Genomic DNA, 22,067 nt, shown 5'->3' on the forward strand with positions numbered 1-22,067 from the left:
AGCACAGTGTTATTTTGGGTTTTATTTTGCCAGTAATCACAGGTCTGCTAGGACAGCACAGTTTTGTTCCAAGGTTAGAACCTCAGAATCTCTCCTTAGTTTCTTAGATATTCTGTTCAGTTTTTCTGTCCTAATTTTTTTTTCTGGTGTTCTTTCTTGAATATCTTTTCTGACCAACCTATCTAGCTGTCTACAAAACATGACAGCATTTCCTCATATCTCATCAAAACTATTCAGAGACCAGCTCTGCTTTGTGACTTAAAATATCTGATGTTCTCTAATAAGCTCATGAAATCTAATCCAGGGTATGAAATGTTCCAATATTCCCGTACTCCTCTTAGCAACTTCCCATTTTTTTTCTGTGTGTGTGGGTTTTTTCCTCCTTTCACCCTTGCATCTGACCTACTCAGAATATTTCTAGTGTGTTATGCATTAGCTGTGTTACTTGCAGATGTGTGTACTGTGGTGGATGTATCCTCTCTTGTAGGCTTGGTGTTTATTACATTTTTTGGCATGTTTAATAGCCACACTTTGTAAACTGAGAGAATCATAGAATTATAGAATATCCTGAGCTGGAAGGAACCCACTGGGATCATTAAAGTCCAACTCCTGGCTCTGCACAGGAGAGCCCCAAGAATCCCACCACATGGCTCAGAACGTTAAAAAGTTGATGTGTGGACTGAAATTAGTAAAGAAACAGTCTCTGTGGTGACTCATGTGTCCAAATACATGATAAACATCTATTATCATTTTAGCTGTGTGCACGAATAAGATTCCAGCTTTGGGCCTGGGAGCAAACATGACACTCTTTAATGTTCCTTGATGCAGGTTTCTACTTTGATGTGATGGAAATCACTCCTGAAGCAGTTGGGATTCACAGATTCAACAGGGACAACCAAAAGGTAGCAATAACCTGGTTAATATCTCCAACTTTGAAGGAGTGCTGTCAAGGCTTCAACTCTTTGCCATAATATTTTTTTTCTGTCTGAAACATTTGCTGTCCAGTTTCATTTCATTGATGCAAGTCCCTGGGATGATTTTCATAAGGAAGTATTTGGTCTGTAGCTTGAGAGCATCTACAGAGCAATGTCTGAACTAGAACTTATATGGTATTTTTTTAAGGCTATGCTTTCTTTACTGGAAAATGTGGATTTACTGAAACCAACACTGTGTTTGAGACAGGATTAACTTTAAGCTTACTGAGAACTTAGTCCATGTACATTACTTAGTCCTTGTTTTTGAAGTTTTAGACACATAGATTAGGGTGTGTTGAAACTTTGGGCTGTAATATTTTTTCTATATATGTGTGAACTTAAAGACCTCATTTTGCTGTCCTGCATGACTTGGAGTAACCTACAAGCCACACAGTGGTATTTAAGTAAGCACAGGCTCAAGTCCAAGTGGAATGAAATAGAAATTAAGTTATGGGAAGTTCTTAGTATATTTTTCCTTTTTTTAATGAGGAATGGTTGTTGTTTAAATGCCTGGCTTTCTGGGTGGTATTGAAACTCAGGAGATGTCTTTGATCAATCATGACTCCCAGTCGATCAGATCTCACGTAGGTGAACAGAGATTGATGCTATCTGGTGCTTGCAGTGCAGCTCTACTCTCAAGTGTTGGCTGTTAAATGAATGCTTAATCACTTCTGGCTGTTACACAAATGTAGGCACTTATTGCAGGGCATGGAGGAACTCAACTTCCTGTGAAGGATTCCCTCTCTTTGTTTGCAGTTCAATATTCTCCTGCTTCTGTTGCCTCATTGATGAAAGGACAGAAAAATGTTATAGATAGAAACAAAATAAACTAATGAAAAGATTTCACTTTTGTGCAGACAGAAATAGATTTAGACTTCTGTGACGTTGCTTAATTCATCTGAATTTTATATAATATAAAATTGTTTTAATTTATATTTTGGAGATATTGATTCCTAAGCAGCTCTTGGTGATGGGAAATGCTTAGGGAAGAGTTTACAACTTGCCCTAAACTTTTTCCCATTTTGCATCAACTTCAAGTTTGATGTATTTGCCAACAGCATTAAGGATATGGCTTGTGTTCTCTGTCATGAGTCTTTAGGTCCATCTTGTGTGTATGAGTGCAGAAGTGGGCCTAGATGAGAGCAGGATGAAGGCAAAGATAATCAACTATAAACCTGTCTTGTGTTTTTAACCCCTCTGCAGCTTGGCAGTGTGTGCTGGGAAAGGAGTTGGTAATTCATTCCCTCTTTGCTCCAGGTTCCAAGGTTTCCAAAGGAAGTAGAAATACGAGCGCTGATTGAAGGGCAGTTCATGGCCAAGAGGATTCATGCTGAAAAGCTGGGATATAAAGTCTGTAAGTATGATGAGAACTAACTAATGGCACTGGAGGCCAAGGGCAGTAATGTCAGTGCTGTCATCCCTGTCCTGCCTGATGGATACAGAAACTGGTATGAATTCTGAATTTGGTCTCAGAAAAATTATTGGTGTGTTGGGTGCAAGCTTTTGCAGGTGTTAACATTAGAAAGACCAAGGAGGTTTACCCTTAAGAAGACTTTTTCAAGTATTCTTGCTGTCTCATTTTTTCTGAGCTGCATTGTCCATTTTTCAATAGGAGTTTGGCCTTTGATAGCTTGTAAAGTGAAAAGAAGCCCAGCCTTTTGCCTGAAGCACAAGACTGTAACTCAGAAAATCTGAAATCTGTTTTCAGTTCTTGGATCTGCCATAAGCTGGTCACACACCTCTTTACCTCAGTTTTCTCTTAATAAGGCAGGAGCCCTTTCCCTGTCTTGTGATTTAGAAAGCCAGAGATCCAGCCTCCTAGAATTTATGATATGAATAGTTTTTAGCACATTGGAGCAGCAAAGTCAGCCAGTATTTTACCTAGGGAAGTGGGTTCAGATCATTACTAGGTGTAAATTCTACAAAAATAATACAGGCAAGCCTGTAAGATTTTTATTGATGTTTTCTGACAGTGTATCAGCCAGTGTTGTCTTAAACATGCTGCATTAACACATCTGGAGGATTTAAAATAAATATTTAATTTTAAAAAATCATAGTATTTTTATTTACATCCTGACCTCCTTCTTCACTAGTCATTGCTTGACTCCTACCCCCAGGCTTTTATCAATAATCATGAAGGACAGAATATTTTTATTGTTTATTTTTAAGAGAGAACTCCAGGAGCTGAAAGTTGAAAAAATGCAGAGATACTGGAACAAATCACAAGGCTTGACAACACCACCTCATAAATTTATGCTGTAAAGGTTTTTGTGTTGTATATTTTCTTATATAGTTGAAACTGTATTTATTTGTGGGGTTTATTTATGGAGACAGGCAGAGTTTCAAATAGGCTGTGTTTAAAATATCTGTTTATCCTTCATTCTTAGATTCTGCTGCATCAAAATCTTGGCTTATATAGCCCAGAAAGCTCATGGCTGTCAGGGGTTAGACAAGCACCAGAGTGTGAGAAGAATTATTTGACATATCAGACAACCCTGACACAGGAATAAATGGGGATAATTTATCTGTAAATACATTTAGGCTGAGTAGGATAGCCAAAAATCCAAATAGTTTTAGGATGTGGCTTAATAAGCTTTAAGAATTCTTCATTAGTATTTTTTAAAATGCTGTCGATGCCTACAATGAAAAGGAGACAGGTGTGATTGGATTATATTCCTATGGATTCTTTGGAATATTAGATACTTTTTTTGTTGCATCCCTAGGGCCTTTTAGCTATTTGGTAACTCAACAGATGAGTTGCTTTAAAAAAGAGCTGCTGTACATAGTGTAGGCTGTGTGCATCTCCCACTTCTCCTTAGTGCTATTATTTAAATGTCATACTCTGTTGTTTGTGTAGTGATGGCAGGCTCACATCTGCATTTGTTGTGTGACAGCTCTGAAAACAGGGTGTGTTCTCAATGTGTTTCAGGGTAAGGATGAGCATTGTGGGAATTACTCCAGCATTGCCAGTCTTTCTCTTGTTTAATAGCTGCTGTTTTTCAAGCTGCCTTTTTTTTTTTTTTCTTTCCTTTTAATGTGATTTAAAAGCTTATTTATTTTTTGGATTAAAAATGCAGTCGGGACCCTTGTGTTTATTCAATTCCTTTTAGGCCTTGCCTACATGGGGGATTTACTTTGATATTTCCAGGAATCAAGCTGATTTACATTCAGAAATATAATCACAGCAGGGTAAATCTTAGCTTTTTTTTTGTTGTTGTTGTTGCTGTTGTTTGCACTGATGGGAGAATAGAGTAAGAAGTGCTCACAAGCTCTGGAAGGTTCTATGGTGACACCCATTAAATCAATGTGTGAGAAAAATGTATGTGACGTGGTCAGTCCCAACAAATGCCTTGCTGGGGTGCCCTGAGGTTTGTGTGGTGCTGTCACAGTGCTGCATATCAGTCAGAAACCTGGCTAAGAATTTCCCTAGCTCTGGCACCAAGGTGCTGGAAAATGATTTTGGCAGCTCTGAACCTGCCTCTCTGTTCGTGGGCCAAATGCAGTTTGGATGGCTGTAATCAGAAAAGGAGCAGCGTATGTGAGAGAGAATTTTGTAAAAACAAATAAAACCTGCCATATAGAGTTCTTGGTTATGCACTGTGAACATGACAAACATTAGATAATCCCTTAGAATTAGCTTCCAGTTAATGAATATATTATCTTGCAAGGAGCAGTGTTTTGAATCCTCAGTCTAGCTGGTGCTGTGGGGAGGAGTGCAATGATGCTGAAAGAGCTTTTTATACGTGAGCTTTTGTTCCCAGTTGGATGTGTCCAGCACATTATAAATCTGATATAAATGACAAATAATAGTTTAAAATGCCCCTTAAAGCAGCTTCTCAGGTGCTGTTTGTGCTGCCTCTGACACGAGCTCAGGTTTCAGTGTGGCTTTGGTGCCAGTAGAGGGCAGGGGATTCTGTCTCATGAATTTTGTCTCCGAGGCTGGGACGTGTCAGCCTTGTTCTGAAAATTGCACACAGTCACCAGATGATCCTTAGGAGAAAGGTTAAACCTTATATTAATTGTGATTTAAGGGCTTTCAAAGTGTGTGTCACTCTGTTCTAATTGCTCTAATCTTTCTCAATCAGGTTTCAGAGGAAATCATTCAGTAACACCCTGTATCCTGTTTTGCTTATGTGCTCAAGGGGGTGGACTGAGTGTTGAATCTAGAAACAAACAAGTGAAGTTTGGTCTGTCCCTGTTGTTTACATCCTCCCATTCAGAGATTCACGAAGATAAGGTGAGGGTTTGCTGTTCTGCCTTCATTTTCCTGGATTTTGAAGGTATCATAAACACCTTCTATTTTTTCACTTCCTTTTACTGCTTGCAGCCTTGGAAAGCCAAGCTCACCACTGCAGTTCAGAGGCTGGACTTGCATCCATTCTTGCTGCATGGTTAGGGGGCTCTCTCAAGTCAAAACCATGGTAACTTTTGTGGAGAAATGACAATGTCTGCAGCTCAGTGGCACAGGTGGTCACAGCAGCTATAAAGCTGTCAGTGGTACAGACTGATCTGCCAGTGTGTGCTTCCATAATCCTGATGATCACTTCAGAGTTACTTCTGTTCCTGACCAAGCAATCCCAAAGTTCATCCTAAAATTGACACTGGCTGGATAATGCTGCCATGGTCCTTGCTTGGACCTAGTGAGGCTGTCCTGGTGAAGACCTAAACAAATGATTAATTTTGGGAGCAAAATGCATCCCCCACCTTCCTGAGAGGTGAAGTAAATATGCCATGTGCTGAAGGAAAACAGCCCACAGGTAGGGACTCTTTGCTGATCACACATGTAGTCAGTGGATATTTGAATTTAATTCTGCTCTAGAGTGTAGGAACCTTCATGACAATGGTAATCTGAGCACACATGTTGGATCAGGTGTGTGCTAGAGTAGTGTTAAGCCAGCTTTTGTGGGACTGCAGCAGCAATTAATAAATCCTGCCGTGTAGGAAGGTTGATTATCTGGGGTGGGGTCTGTGTTGAGGCTGTTGGCTTTGAACAGGGCTTTCTGTCTTGTTTTTGTGCCTATCAGCGAGTCCATAACACTCCAATTGCCCAAGGTGCTGTTCTGTCACCTTTGTACCTTCAGGAATGTGATTCTGCCACCTGACTGTCCTCAGCAGGGGCAGGTGGTGGAAGGTGCCACATTTTATGAGTGCAGGCTTTGTCCACAAAACCCTGTGTCTGTGGTTGTTGTGTAATTTATAGTTTCTTACATAAATCCATCACTCACAAGTGATGTTGGTGCCTGGAATTCTAGAGGCTGTATTGGTGTTTAAGTGCTGGCTGGGTGACACTGACATGCCTGGGGCTTTGCACTGCTGTAAGAATGATCTTTTTCAATGGGGTGCATTCTTGAAAAAAAATAGCAGTCTTGCAGTGCTAAGAAGAAAAAGAGGAATGTCAGAGTGTGCTGGGCCTGATTTCTCAGGTATTAGAGGGGGGACTTAGATTTCTGAAGAACTCAGTGTAAGATTACATGAGGGTAAACTCCAAGGTGATGAATTTTGTTTTTCTTCAGGTGGTGTTTTCTTCTGATTCTCTTCTCAGCAGGCTGGAGGTAGCAGTGATGTGTGGTTTTTTTTCTGCAGGGAAGGCAGTCTGATGAAGTCAGGGATGCTCAGAAAATAGAATCAATCACAAAGGTTGGAAAAGTCCTCCAAGACCATCACATCCATTTGACCTAACACCACCATGCCCACTAAGACATCTCATGAAATGCCATACCTATGTGTTTTTTGGACACTTCCAGGGACAGTGACTCCACCACTTCCCTTGTTCCAAACTATCACTTAGCACAACGTGGAGCAGTTGTGTTTTGTTGTTCCTGTTGTCATGTGGAGGCACAGAAACCCAAAGGTGAGACCTGAGGCTGTTACTCCACAACAAAATATTGGATTGGAGGATGCAGTGGCTCTCCTTCTTAGCAAGGCAGGATGTCACTGGCCTTGGGATGCTTCAGGGATGCCTCTGTGTCTGGCTGTGGGACAGATTTTCTCCTTGACTGTCTGGCATTTGTGACTGTGCTCTCCAAAACTCCCTGAATTATTGGGAGCATGGGGAATCTGGTTCTGTCAGCCTTTGCCTGCACTGCTGAGTGTGTGTTTACTCCAGTTGTAGCAGTGTTTTGGCTGAAATAAGGAACACTGGGAGTGAGGCCATTTTGTAGTTGCATACAGATTAAATTGATGTTTATGCCCTGTGGGATTTAAATTTCTTAGAGAAATCAATACTAAAATGTTGTGTTGGCTTTGTGCTTGTCTCTTGCTGTTTGCTGCTGAGAGTGCTGATGGTGTTTCAGCAGCACGAGGGTGCTGCCTTTGTTAGGGGCCTTTTGCTTCAGCAAGCTTGTGAAAACAGTTTAAAAATTATTAGAGGACAGTGACAGGTTGAAGTTTTCCTTTTGGAACAATAGTGAATAGCAGTAACAGCCAAATTGAAACACGTGGAACAGAGATGGGGCAGAGTGTGCTGCTGGGCATGCAGTACAAACAGAAATGCCTTGCCATTACATCCTAAACTTATATTTTTGAGGGAGGAGTGTTGGCTCAAAAATACTTTGAAATTCATCAGAGGCAGGATCTTCCTCCCTGATAAGCCAGTCATTCTGCTGCAGAGGATATTTGTATTTTCTGATGAAACTTCTGCCTGATAAGAGTGCCAGTTTGAGATGGGCAATAGCTTGCCAAGAACTTGACTCTATCCACTTTTATTCTTCACAGAGCATCAGACTTTTATCACGTAGCTGAGCCTTCAAGGCATGATCAAGCAAGGCTTGGTTTTAAGCCAGTGATCTGGAAAGGTTGGTTAGCTCATTACCAATTCCCTGACCAAGTATTTCACAAAAAAATGGCTTTTTATTATTACTTGGCTCAGGAGAGTAAAGTATTAGTTTAACTAATTTTTAAAGGGTTAGATAAAATGTCTCTGAAGGAAATGAGCTCATGTGCTATAAGGAAGCTGCTTACGTGCTCTAGAATTTTTCATGCAGTGGCTATTGTCTTGCTTTTATTTTGCTTTATTGTTGTCATACATATACAGGAAACACAATGAAGACAGAAAATCTGAAGAGTTAATAAAAAAGATTAGAAAGGGTACTATCTGTCTTTCTTTTCTGACACAATGATAAAATGCTGTCATTCTTTGAACAATTGCTTTTAATGTTTGGTCAGCAAAAGACCAAGTATGTAAATGGTTCAATTCCTGTGCCCTGATGTTGGGAGAGATTGTTTATGGCTCTGTCAGTGGATGTACTGTTCAGGCAGTGCTCAGAAAAATAGTCAAGCTGTCAGTTTGCTGGGTTTGTTAGAGCTTTGTGGATCTCTGCAAGCTGGGGACCTGGAGATCAGCTGGGTTATCTACTAAATCTCCTTTTATTGCTTGTTTTTTGAGACTGATCTACAGTTTTAAATCCAATTAGATTAGCAAGGGAATGACATGACTGCAGTCTATAACTACCTTCTTGGGGAAAGGAAACTTGATAGTATAGGACTCTTGGGCCTTCCAGACAGAAACATTATGGTTCAATAACTGGAAGCTGAAAGCAGGCAAACCTCAAATGACAAGGAAGGTGCAGATTTTTAACAGAAACTGAAATCAAACTGCAGCAATTGACAGTGGGCTAGTGAATTCTTTAGCACTGGCAGTTTTAAGAACAAGATTTTTTTTTTTTTCCCTAAAATAAGGTGTACTGGTCTAAAGAGATGATTTATGTTACAGAAGAATGAGTTTAAAGGATGAGAGTTGTCTATTCCACCTCAGATACATGGGAATCTGTAAGAAAAAGAAGTTCATCTGATTCACAGCTATATAACATTGCTGTGTAGTAATCATTTATACCCATAGCAGCTTCTGGTATCACTGTAAATGAAGTCCAGTTTTCATAATCATTCTGCTTGTAAAATACTACATTTAACTTAGTTGACACTTAGTGAAATGCTACATATTTATTACTTCAAATCTTTCTCCTGGAGTGTTCCTCTATTTTCATTTTTGCTTCTCAAATGTGGCAGTCCTGTTAGTGAACTCTAATCAGCTCTCCCAAGACTTTCCTAGTCCTTCCAGCTGTTTTTCCTTTTTTTTTTCTGGTTTAATGTTTTTCAGCTTCTTTTACACATCTCAGGTAATGCATCACTCCTGAGCAATGAGTGGCTCAATGCTTTCAGCTGCATCAACCCACACTTGAGGTTTTCAGTGTTTACAGGGGTTCCTGCTAGACAAGCCATTCTTTCCCTGCCTCCTCTATTGGCCTGCACATACACTGATTTTTAGCTGTGATTACTGCATGAAATTAGGCAAGGCAATTTTCCTTTACTCAAAAAGAGATTACTGCCTAAATTTAAAAAAAAAATTTGGATATCTAAAGCTTTGTTTCCATCCAGATTTTGATTTCCAGAGGACAGCTACTCAGTGCTTACCCAGATAATCTCAAGGAAGAAAATAGTCAACCACCTCCCACATTTCTTGTTTAAGTAAGACCCAAGTAAAGTTCACACAATTGTGGACCAGAGTTATTTTGCTTTTGACTTGCATAACTTCAATTCTCTTCAGACATAAGGAATTAATTTGGGCAACTTTTAAAATTATTTCTGGCCTGTGGTTTTCAAGAACACACAGGAAGGGTATTTTTTAAACTATGATGTTATTTAACCTGTATGTGGTGTGTCTAACTTATGCACTAGCACAGGTATGTGTGGGGCATGTAAAATGACAGGTCTCAGCCCCAAGGTTTTCCCAACCTCAGTTTAGTCCAAGTGTAAAAGGTGGCAAAAGGTGGAAAGTTAATGAAAAATCACCTTCAAGTGCTGTGTGTACTTCTCCAGTTGTCTCTCTGAGGTAAGAACAGAAATGTGTTACCTTTGCACTTGGAGGCAGGAATTTGGGATCAGCGAAGGACCATCCTAAGGAACAAAACTGGGTGTGTGGAAGAGTGAGATTAGAGCATCCACAGAATTAATTCCCTTGATGACATGAAATTCCTGATCCCAGCTTCTGGACAGTGATATAACTTTTCTCTTTTATGTTCAAATTCTGGACTTGACAGTGTCTTGCAGCGGCCTCCAGCTTGTCAGTGCTATAACTTTCCTAGCTGGAAAATCCAAAAAATAGATAAAAGAACACAAAGTTTGCTTGAATCTGAAATTCTTTTTCTGACTGCAGTTAGAGTGATTGTACAGCATCAGACAAAGTAAAACTAAACTCAGGAGTACCTGCTGAGCACTGTACATCAATTACTACACAAGTAGAAAGTGAGTTGAAATATGGCCACTTCTCTAGCACTTCTGTTGGTTTTAAAGTATTTGTGTTCCATTTGACAATATCTGAAGATTAATAAGAAATGTCAAGAAATCTCTGAAAGCTGGAAATTTGAAATTAAAAATAGAAGTATGAATATACATACAAGCAAAGAGTAGGTTTGTAATGGTTTTGTTTTTCATAGTGTCTCAAAGTGAATTAATTCTTTAGAGAATACCTCTACTGCAGATAATTTCACTTGTCAATATTTATCTGAAATGTTCCTAAACTGTGGCTTAGCACCTCATGCTTCACCTCTGATTGTACCTATTTCTTCTGAAATGCATATTTATTAGACATTTTCAGAAGTTCTGGTGGATGAAAGTTCAATTAGCTCCTGGTTAGAGAAATCAACTGCATCTTTCTCAAATATAAATCTTTCCATTTCCACTCTTGCAGTGTCACTAACAAATGAACTGACTCGTGAACACGTTCAGTTTCTAAAGTTGGTAGCCAAAGTTTGTGTGTTTGTCTATCTTGCCAAGGCACTCCATCATTTAGCAGCTTCCCTCAGGGTGTTCTGTTATCTGATTTTCAACAGCTTAGTATCACTTTTGTTGCATTTTAACAATGGGCTTTGTTGGTAGGGAGTTTTGTACCCTGGAGGAATCCATGTCCTGGGACTCCATTTCAGGGCATCCCTTCTTTGTGATTCCAGGAGTGGTCACTCAGCTCCTTCCCTCTCCATTGCCAGCATCTGTTACTGAGCAGGGTAGATGTCAGAATTTATCTGCACACAGCCATTTTCTTGGTGGGAAGCTTAAAACATACAGAAATGTAGATTTTATCCTGCGTGGCAGCAGCCCTGTGAGAAGCATGGAATGAAGGTGGTCACTGGTCACAGAGCCTGAGGGGTTCTGAAGGATATTTTCAAAAGCATCCATTCTCTTCACTTAAGATGCTCTTGATTTTTTTTTTTCCCCTGTGTTTATTCTGGTCAAAAATGAACTTTTTGTTATTTTGAAGTAGTTCTAATTATAATGGCAATACAAATGTACAAGTGAAGAGCTGCTTGACTAATCTCTTCAAATTAAGAGCACTTCTAGTTAAATGACTTAAGGTTACCTGCAAATGAACAGTTTTACTGCAGAGAAAGTGATACAGAGCTCATATGGGGTACTTAATTTTGTGAACACAAAGGCTTTGTACCCACTGGAATGGAGGTGAACCTCTGAAACCATTTTTTTTAAGTATGACACTTTAGAATAAGAAATTGCTGGCATATCTATTGGAAAATGTGGAACTCTGTTTATAAGTAGACTGCAAGTAATAACTCCTTTAATAATCATGTGCATCTGATACTTTGGAGCAATGCCACAAAATTGTGAAAAAAGTGATCTAAGGGATGGAGTGTACCTAAGAGCTTCACATAAAAGGCTCAAAGAACAATTACCTAAGTTGAATGCAGTGTTTTAAAAACAGCTTCATCCATTTTCCTGCCTTTTTTTGTGCCTTTCCTCTAAATAACTCTAATGTATATTAATTAATTGCTTGAAATAATACCAATAAATCTAACAAGGTTTGTCTAAAGCTTCACTGCACAAAGGAAACTTCATGTTTGTTTCAGTGGTGAGAGAAAAAAAAAATCATTTACTGAAAATATTAGGAAAGCTAATATTAATTTAGATGGAACTTAATGAAATCTTTAATGGCTTTTTAAAATTATTTTCCTTAGATTGTAATTTGAATTAAATCATTACTATTGTTAAATTAGTTAAACACTAAATTAAGAAATGCAAATGAAGTGAGCCCAAAATCCAATGTGGTTATTGTTTTTATTGATATATGTAGGCTAGTGGTGCGGAGCAAATTCCAATTATATCTGATCTGTTATTTGCAGTACAAGTTCCTGACTCTTCATTAAGTGTAATACATTAGATTAAATGCTTTGTTCAATAAGAGCTTGGAAAACAGCACTATTACAATAAACCTCTTGCTGCTCTTGCCTCTTTGTTTGGGCTGTTAGCACTGTGTATAATGCAGGCTTCAAGGCTTTCTGGTTTGAAGTTTGAAAATCCTGCCCAGCTGTGATCATCAGAGGAAGATAAATGTAGGTAGCAGAGTCACAGGAGGCCCAGGAGTGAGGGAGAGTTGCTGAAGGCAACTCCATTACATACATGAGTTCACCTGAATAAATGTTCAGTGGCTTCTGTTTTGCTAACTTTAAATACTGGTAGCTAGCGAGGAAAATGCTCCTTTCACATGATATATCTCTCTCTATGATTAAAACATCCAAAATAAATGAAGCATGCCTCCACATATCAGAACTGGATTGATCCAAGTTGTTCTTTATCCTTTGGTTTATATTTTTTAATAATTTTTGTATTTATAAAACACTGCCTGGAATCAGTGCAAATCCAGGGAGGAAAGAGGAAAATGTGCGTGCCATTTTGGGCTTGCCTGCTTTGTGCACAGCCAAGGTACTCGCCCGTGTCAAAGCTCATTTTTCATTTTTAAGCTGCTGTTTTCCTCAGAAGCCCTTCAGGAAGGTGAGATGGAGCACACCAGCTGCCAACCCTCCCTGTGACAGTCCCATGCAGGGAGAGGACACCATAACCAAGGGTAGGTCTGGCTGCATGACTGGGCAAGCTGGGCACATGGGGTGGGACCCACATTCCTGAGCTGTGCCAGGCTGGTCCTGCGCCTCTGCATCCATCCTGGGGCTGCTTGGCTCTGGCATCAGGGGATGGGGCTTCTCAGGTGCTCTCCAGAGCTCCTGTTTGAGCTGAGAGAAGAATTATTTTTTATACACATTATTATACACTGTGGAAGAACTTGCCTGTCCTGTTGAGCCCCCATGCAGAAGTGCTCTTACCTTTGTCAGAGTTAGTGATAAAAAATACTTTCAGCTCAGTGTGCTCCTCAGTTCAATTGATTGTGGTGGTGTCAAGGCTTGTGTCCAGCCCAAGTGGAGGAGCTGCCTCTGCCCTGGCTGCCCTGCATTGGCAACAGGGTGTAGAGACAAAAAACACGAGACCTCATCGCTGTTTTTCAACCTTCTGGAAAGCACTCTGGCATTTGGGAATGCAGTCAGGCAGGGTGCTGGCAGAGCAGTGGTGACAGCTGATGTTTGCAGCAGTGGCTCTGGTTTCACTGAGCAGAGATCTCTTCTTTCTCCCAGTGTATGAGGTGTAAGCAGTACAAGTAGCTCCATAACCATGTGAGTACAGCTGATCCAGCTTCAGCCCCTGGTTAACCTTTTCTTGGCAGAATAACTGCTGGAATTGATGAGATAGAGGCTTGTGAGGAGGTTGCTGCTCTGTTTTAGCCTAATGTGGTGGGCATAGCTAATGTGTTCAAGGGTTAGTTGGCTTTGGGAGATGGGGTTCCAGTGCTGGAATTGAGTTGTTTATGTTCCTGTGTACACCAGGAGTGTGTGGCAGGGTGGGACAAGACATTGAGCACTGAGCCTGTTTTGCGAGCCTTCTTTGCAGTTACCAGAGAAATTTTTGTCCATTGTACTCCAAATATTGAAACTCAATCCTTTTCCCATACTGTCTCTGTCCTCCTCCTCTTGTTTCAGTTTCTCAGAATTCTGAATCACCCTGCATCTAGAGCCATTCAAAGGGTTCTGTGAAGGCACTGAAAGACACCAGAATGTTTTATTACTGGAAAGAATTAAAACCCCCTGTTTTCTGCATCATTATGGGGACCCTAAGGATATTTGCCATGTTGTTTTGTTTTGTGCATTTGAATGCTCAATAACTGCTACCATACAATTAGCAAAACGCTTCCCTTTCTTGGTTTCCTCCAATGCTCCTCATTGCACAAATGCATGGAGTGTGGCTGCAGAATGAGTCTCTGAAATGCTTTTATCTGTCAGTATGGCCTATTCATCCCACTCAATTCCCATGGTCATCCCTGATCTGTGCTGGGAAAAGAAATGAGACCATTCTGGCTGGAAAACCTCCTGGATGTTGTGCTGGCATTGCTGCTGAGGGTGGTGGCAGCTGGAGAATGTCTCCTCACAGTAGTGGTGTGTAGAGAGGAGTTTCTGGGTTGGAGACAGATCCTCACCTTGCAGGAGATGTCTTGTGGTTTTGAGGCTGACATTACTTGGCCTATTAGTCTTGAAGATTTTTGAATATGCTCTTACATAGATGTTTTTAGGTACTTCTCCCAGGCTTAGGGGACTTTTTTTCCACACTGCTCTCAGAGGATAAGAGACTTCCAGAATGATTATCTGGCCTTCTAGGACCATGCTGCAATGGCAACATATTGAATTGAACCTTGTGGCACCAGCAGCCTGCAAAGAATGAGGATCTCAGCTCAGGCAGAGCAAGCAGTGGTTGTTTTCAATACATACTGTTAAATGGGAATCTGTTGTGGAGAAGCCCTGGAAGCACTGGCAGAGAGGAAGCCTGGTTGGTGTTGACCTTTAAGGTTTGACCATGGTGCACAACAGGAGCTTGTGCTGCTTCCTCCTGCAAATCAGTGTCAATGAAAGCACTGGGTTATGAATAGTGCAGCTGCTATGAATAGTGAGGATAAGTAGTGCTGGATTAGAATATAAATCTTAATCAGGATTAAGCCTCAGCAAATATGTATCTATCTATGAAGCAGAACGTGCTGTGTGAATAGGAAAGAAGCCAGATAAACAGAGTCTGTAAGTTCAGAGACAGCCCTGCTTCAGTTTGCCCTTTTACACTCCAAGGAGCATTCTTATTGCACTGGATGTGAGGCTTTTCTTTGAAATCAAATTTGTTCACAGAGTTGCAGAACTGTTTGGGTTGGAAGGGACCTCTGGAGATCATCTAGTCTGACTCTCCTGCCAAGGCAGGGTCACCTGGAGCAGGTGACACAGGAATGTGCCCAGGTGGGTTTGGAATGTCTCCAGGGAGAGAGACTCCATGACCCCCAGAGCTCTGCTCTGCTTGTTGGCCCACAGCTGAGAAAAACTTGCTGTAGCATTTGTGAAGGATTCACTCACCCCATCTGAAATTCTATCAGGGCTGAAATGAAATGTGAGCAAGAGGAAGAACCATGTAGCAGTAGAGGCTCATTTGTTTTCACATGAATACATTAGAGCAAAATCTCACTTTCATGAATCAGCATTTCCTTTGTCAATAGCTTTCAATATTAAACAGTAAGGTGACACCAGGATTACATTGGAGGAAAAGTAAATTAAACTGCAACAAAAGATTCTAGAGGGTAAATTGACACTTCAGGTCTTGATTTAGGTTCAGCTACAGAACAGGAAGGGAATAACTGTTTCCTCCCCGCAATGTTTCAAGTTGTTTTGTGACTGAGAGATAAAAAGGACATTTCCAGATCCTTAGTGGATACCAGCTCATCCAAAGCCCACACTGTATTGAGAAATTATTCTCTCATTCCCTTCCATGTTCTCTGAAAATTGTAACACTCAGTTTGCCAAGATATGGAGCATATAGTGGTGCACATCCCTTGTTGCCTAGAAAGAAAATAGCTGATGTTTTAATATCCTCATGTGCTGAAATGTCATATTCTTCTGCTGAAGTGCACTGTTTCCTCCTCTTCCTTCTTGCCAAATCCATTTTGTGTTTCCACACATTAACCTCTTCCTGACCTAGTGCTGTTCATGCATGAAATGCCCAAGTGCTTCTAGGCTGCAAGCACAGCAGTTATCTGATGTGTTAGTCTTGACAATGATGCAAAGGAAATGCCCAGGTGTATGAATGTTACCAATAATTTTAGTAAACAGTCCCTGGAAGTTATTTGGGGATGTGTATTTTAGTGGAAAGGCAGTCTTTAAATATTCTGAAACTGTTTTTAAAATTACACTGGTGTTCCCTGCTATTCTGATCTTAGCAGCAGAAATTATTTTACCTTGAGACACATTTGGTTGGTACCCAGAAGTATCCATGGGTTTGCATAAATACAAGTACCTGCACTTCTTGACTTGTCAGTGTAGTGACAGCTTCTCCCTCACACTTAATTGTGTGGGTCTCCTGTATTCTTTCATTTGCCATTACAAGTTCAGATGGCCACTCCTGAGATGTTTTCAAAGTTCGTGGAAAATTTAGAAGGCAAACAAAACCAAAAGGGAGCACACTTTCTGCAGGGTTGTTGGTGGAAATTCAGCTGCTTCTTTAGTTGCAGAATAGGTTCTGTGGAGCCAATAGCAGTGAAGCTTCCCTATGCTCCAATTGCAGCTGTGACTTAGGGAAGCACCTTTAGAAGAAAATGGACATATCTTTATAAAAAAGGACTTTACCTCTAGTCTGACCAATTTTTTTGTTTTTATTGTAAACCTAGATTTAAATACAGACACTGTCATCTCAATGACTTGTTGATACTAATGTTGCTACTTGTGTTTAGGCATGTTCTGAAGCAGTTTCCTAAGTTCCTCACTTGAATTTTTCACCTCCTCCTGAAAGCCACGAAGATAACTGAGTTGTGTCATTTGTGAGCCAGTGTGTGCTTAGCAATTCCTGGCAGAAATCCCTCAAAGAGGGGTGTGAGTCTCTCAGAACAGAGCAGCATCAGCAGTGAGACCCCCAGTGTGTCAGTCACTGAGCACAAACACTGAGAGAGGTCTTGTGACCTAATGAGAAAAGGCCAGAGAGGTGAACTGTGCAGCACACCTCTCCACCCAGCGTACACCTAATCCTGCCCTGCACATTCAGCTCTATCTCCAGGCTTATCCTCTGCTGTGATGATAAGCTCATGCTTGTGACTTGAATAAATCATGTAAGTTGCATGTTAAACAGAGGAATGGCCCATTGGGAGCCTCATCAAATTCAACAAGGAAAAATGTCAAGTCTTGCACCTGGGGCACATCCCTGCCTTGATAAGGATCTGGGGGGAAGCTCAGCTGAGAAGGATGTGGGAGGTCTAGCTAAAAACGAGCCAGCAGTGTGTTCTTGCAGCAAGGAAGGCTGAGAACGTGCAGGCTGTACCAACAGAAGCACAGCCAGGCAGCTGAGGGAGAAGAATTATTGTCCTTGATTCAGCAGCCCAGCAGATGACATCTGGAGTGCTGTGCCTGGTTTGGGGCCCCTTAATGTAAGATATTTATTGACAAATTGAACCAAGAGCCACCAAAATGCCTTGTGGCTGGAGGATCTGCTCTGGGCAGAGGCTGGAGGAGCTGGGCTTGCTCAGCCTGAAGAACAGGAGGTTTTAGGGGGCCCTAATGGCAGCTTGTTGAGGTGCTCTTGTCTGAGGTACACAGCATAAAAAGGTGAGACAATGTCCATAAACTGATAGAGGAGAGTTTCTAATGGGACACGTAAAAAAAAGATCTCAGGGAGGAGTATAAATATAAAACATTTTATGAGTGAGTTCTTGTTAACTGAAGGTCTTAAAATCTTGTCTGGGAAATGGAACGTGGCAAGGCTAATTTTATGTTGTCCTCCTCCTGAATGAAGTTGGTATATTGACCTAGTTCTGTCACTCTGCAGCCATGAGCCAATTGGATCCCTCAGCTGCCACCCCATCTCATTTTGCCTTCTTTGGAGAGATAGAGTTAATTACAGTAGGTACTCCATCCAAATTTTTATGGATTAATTTACAGCATGATGAACAGAGTCAGTGATGGAGATGCAACCAAGGAAGTGAGGGGTGCTCTGACCTTGTCACTCACAAGATGTGGAGGCATACTGCTCTTTTCCCAGATGGCTTTTGAGTTCTACAGAAAGTCAGTGACAAGTTTAATTATTTCTGACAGACAGAGAACGCTTTCTCTTCTATCTGCATTGTGTTCTACTCTTCATGGCAGTGGAAGAAGGCAAAGCAGAATCTTGACCAGCCACCCTTTGGGTGGGATATTTTGGACTGAATTTTGGGGTTGAATTTCAGGGTTTTGGCTCCAGTTGGCTCTGAGCTGTCAGGATTAGATATTTCTGATGCAAGAAGGTGCTTCAGTACCTCTCAAGTCAAGGAAACTTCAGTGCCTGCCTAAATAATATTTGGCAAAGACATGTTTTCTCAGCAATCAAGATGTAGTTTACATGCTATATGGCATTTGATAACTCCTGCTAAACAGAGAAGATTAATGTGAAGTCACATTAGCATGTGGGTAAAAAGGTCAAGATTGTTGCAATCTCCAGAATTATGATAAATATAATTACAGTTGTAAGACTTTTGTCTTTTTATAGCTTTTGAAACAATATTATTGAGGGGGGTAAATGGCTGCACTTGGACATTTGGGACTGGTAGAATCAAATATTTCTTTGCAAGATTTGAAGGTGCCTCATTTTTTGGTTTGAGAGTGAATTTTTTAAACACCCAATGTAAAATACTTACATGTGTTTTGTGACAAGGAAAGGAAAATTGTGCAAGCTGTGTCTTCCCAGCTGAAAAGTCTTTTGCATCACCTCTGGCTGGACCTGATTTGCAGGCTTTTGTTCAAAAGAGAATTAAGGAGAGGTTCTTTCAAGAGTGCTCAGAGATGAAATAGTTTTGCTGTTTGTGAAGGTAAAAATGGTTATCCTGAGTCAGGCTGAAGGCACAGCTAGGCCAAAGTCTTCCTCTGACAGTGGCCAGTCTCTAACGCACATGCAAGGCTTGAACATCCTCCTGGTCTGCAGCTTAGCAACCTCCCAAACCTCAGGGTTTTTTTTATGTAACATTTGCTGATGAATTTTCCCCATGATTTCTTTAAAAGCATGTAGGTTTTTGGCACCCATGGTATCCTGCAGCACCGAGAGTTTCACCTGAGCTGTGCATTGTGTGAGATGTCCTTATTTTTTTGTCATCTTGATTTTTTAAGATTTTCTAAGCCTTCTGATGTTGACATTCTTGTAGAAAACTTTCTCACACACTTTCTGTAAATAACTCATTGTTTTGCATTCTTTTATGGAGGAGGAGAAATTTGATGGGCTGTTGGTTTGTCCAGTGTCATTGGAGAGGCGGCACTGTCACCCTCCAGCCCACTGTCACTTTTGGAAAACTATAAATGTTGGAGTCAGAAAATAAACTTCCCTTTTGCTCTTCACCTTGAGAGCAGCAGTGTGCACCTGTGTTCTTTTGTGTTCCATAGCGACATTTTTTGTTTGTCCTGCCTTTGATCAGCCTTGTTGTGTCTCTCTATTTTGTTTCTATTTCTCCTACATTCTGTAAGAGTGGTGCTGCACTGACTATTCAGAGACTCAACTTTTATTTAAGTGGTGGCAACCTGCTGTTTCTGGCTTTATTCCTTTTATAAGAGTTTTTAATGTACTTACTTTTCCCATTTTTTGAGTATTGATCTGGTATTTGTATGAAATTTTTAAATTTTACCAGGCTTTACTCAAAGATAGTACTCAGAGCCTGTTGGGTGTGCAAATTTAGGTCTCTTCAGTGTTGGGTTTGTTGTCCAATTCTCTGCTTTTCCTAAGGTTACCTTTCACTAGCAGCTGTGAAAACTCATCACTTACTTCTACCCTTTGTGTCATATCTTTTTAAAAAATGATCATTAATTTGTGAGACCACTTCCATTCTTGTCCTGTGGCAGCCTTCTTTCTACAAGAAACTTTGGTGAAGGACCTCATCTAAATACTTGTTGGAAATTTTTGCTTGTGTAAAGCCTTTGTATTTTCCAAAGGTATCATTATAATAATTGGGCACTCCATTTGTACACAACTTTTGCTTGGGTAACATATGATTTGTTGTAAATATCTCTTGTTGACCTCCTAAACCCATGGATTTTGTGCTGAAGTGAAAAGTTGCATTGAGTTTTTCCCTAGGGTTCTTGAGAAGTTGTAGCATAAAGCAGATGTGAGCAGGATGCTTAGCCTAATATTTATTAGTTTCTTAATTTATCCTAATATAGGGATAACTGTAGTGTGTCATGGTTCCTGTATTTCCTGTCCAGGCAGTCTGTGAGATCTTTGTGTGTGTTTTGATCACTGCCACTGTCCTGGGTGAGGGGGCTGTTGTATGGTCCTGGTATTGATGTGATATTCAGACCATATGGATTATGCTGCAAGTTGGTACAAATAACTGCTTTGTCTGCTCTGGCTTCAGGTTTTCATTAGTGTATGGCAACACTCACTGCTGTGGTTTTCCTATATCTTTGCAATATAATTTGTTCTTTTATTTTACAGCATGTAATGATTGCCTGCCTTTCACCAGTGTGTTGATTCTATCAATATCCTCAGTGAAAACTAGGCATTTTAGCCTTTCTATCTGATTTTTTTGCATTTCTAGTGTCAATATAACAGCACTTCCACACTTGGCTCGGTAGCTTATTTTCATGCTATGATTAAAATGGAATTGTGTCCTCTTCGTGGTTACTTGTTAAGATTTATTAATGTCTGCCCTATCTTTTATTTATAGATACAAAGTTTTAATGATTTCAGCCCTAGAAATTGTGTCAAGTCCATTTGTGCCAGCCATACTGTACTTCTAAGTTTAAGGATTCTCTTGTAAGATTATTAATTGTAAATGCTGGTAGTTTAGTACCAGTTTGATTAGGATGAAAAACATCTCTTGCATAAAAGTAGAATTTCTTCCAAAAGTTTCTGCAGCTCCTACTGAAACAAAACTTTGTAGTAAAAACGAGGAAAGGGTTACACCAGAATGGAGGTTTTTTTTTTAATACTAACTGAAATATTTGACAGATTTTATTAGTGGAAAAAGATTTGTTAGAACAGGTGAATATGGTTGATACACAGTAATCTGTGGATACTGGAAATGCCGAGTGGTAGCTACCAAAGCCATGGGCATTCAGGTGTTGGCTATGACTTTGGAAGAACTAAGCTACAAAAGAACATTTTGTTCTACTGGTGACTTGGCAAAAGACATTCAGAATCCTCAGCAGAGGGGAGACTCAGGCTAGAAAAGGGAGATTCATGGTATATGGGTAGGATTTGGTTGTAGGAATTTGAAAGTTGAAGACAGTAAGCTAAGCAGCTTAACATCTTCAGAATAAGAGGGAGTGAGGCTTGTAAGTGCGTCAAGCTGTTTGCTTAGATCTGGACTAAGGAGCTTAAGTAGCTTATAACACCACAAGCTCCTGAGCTCCAGAGGAAGGGACTTACAAGCTGTGCAACAGCCACGCTTCAAAGGCCCTACAAGTACAGCTGATGAAGCCTGCAGGGCTCCTGGGGAGCGTGTCAAGTGAATGTGTCCGTCTGTCTGTTTCCGTGCCGCATCCAAGCGCTTCCTTTTGTGTCCTCCTTAGAAAGTCACAGACCACCCTCCCCCCTGGAGTTATCACAGTGTTAAATACCAGGCACTTGGAAGTCAGGAGGTTCTGAAAATTAATTTAGTCTTGTCCTTTATACATATTCTGTCCTTTTACTCACTTAAAAACCATAGTATTATGCATGCTGGGATGTACCACTTGTTTTTCTGATTACATGTACGAGGACCTTGAAAATGAAGAGTTCCCTGCTTACAATGGGGGATAGAAAATTATCTCAATCATATGATCTCCAAACCTAAATTAGCTGTCTTCAAGGTCTTCAGCTCTAAACGTGTTTGGTTCTAGTTGAAGTCTTTAGGACTAGATCATCACTGCTTGCGAAGTTACACTGTGTTGCTGTGGTCCCACCCAATTCCCACTGAAATCACTTGGCTTGGTTGGAGTCAAAGCCTCCCTCAAAGCAGAAATAGCTACTTTCACAAACTTTTGCTCTCCAAAATAGCTGTGATGTCTTCAAGAGTGTCATTACTTACTAGTCAAAAAAATTACCTTCATAACGGTGCTTTCTTAAGTAATTTTGTCATCTTGAACTTATTCTGTCCTGATTTTATTAAGTCTACTGAAGATGCACTTTAAATTAGAGGCATATGACCACATTTCTGTTTTGCTCTAACTCCTTGCTCCCCAGCTATTTAGTTTCTATATATTTCAAAGTAGATCCTTACGTGCAGCTAAGTATTTTTTTTCTGTACAGACT

General features: G+C 40.4%; 1 protein-coding gene across 1 annotated transcript in view; it reads left to right on the forward strand.

The window, feature by feature from the left end:
- XYLB (xylulokinase) overlaps positions 1–22,067 on the forward strand; it is a gene marked incomplete at both ends in the record, with an annotated part of 81,325 nt that overhangs the window by 23,180 nt on the left and 36,078 nt on the right. The window contains 2 exons of the mRNA XM_084226402.1: positions 829–902; positions 2,232–2,328. Coding sequence (XP_084082528.1) covers positions 829–902; positions 2,232–2,328 — 171 coding nt within the window. The remainder of the gene's footprint in view (positions 1–828; positions 903–2,231; positions 2,329–22,067) is intronic.

Source organism: Fringilla coelebs, assembly GCF_963513975.1.
Source record: "Fringilla coelebs genome assembly, chromosome: 1".
Lineage (NCBI taxonomy): Eukaryota > Metazoa > Chordata > Aves > Passeriformes > Fringillidae > Fringilla > Fringilla coelebs.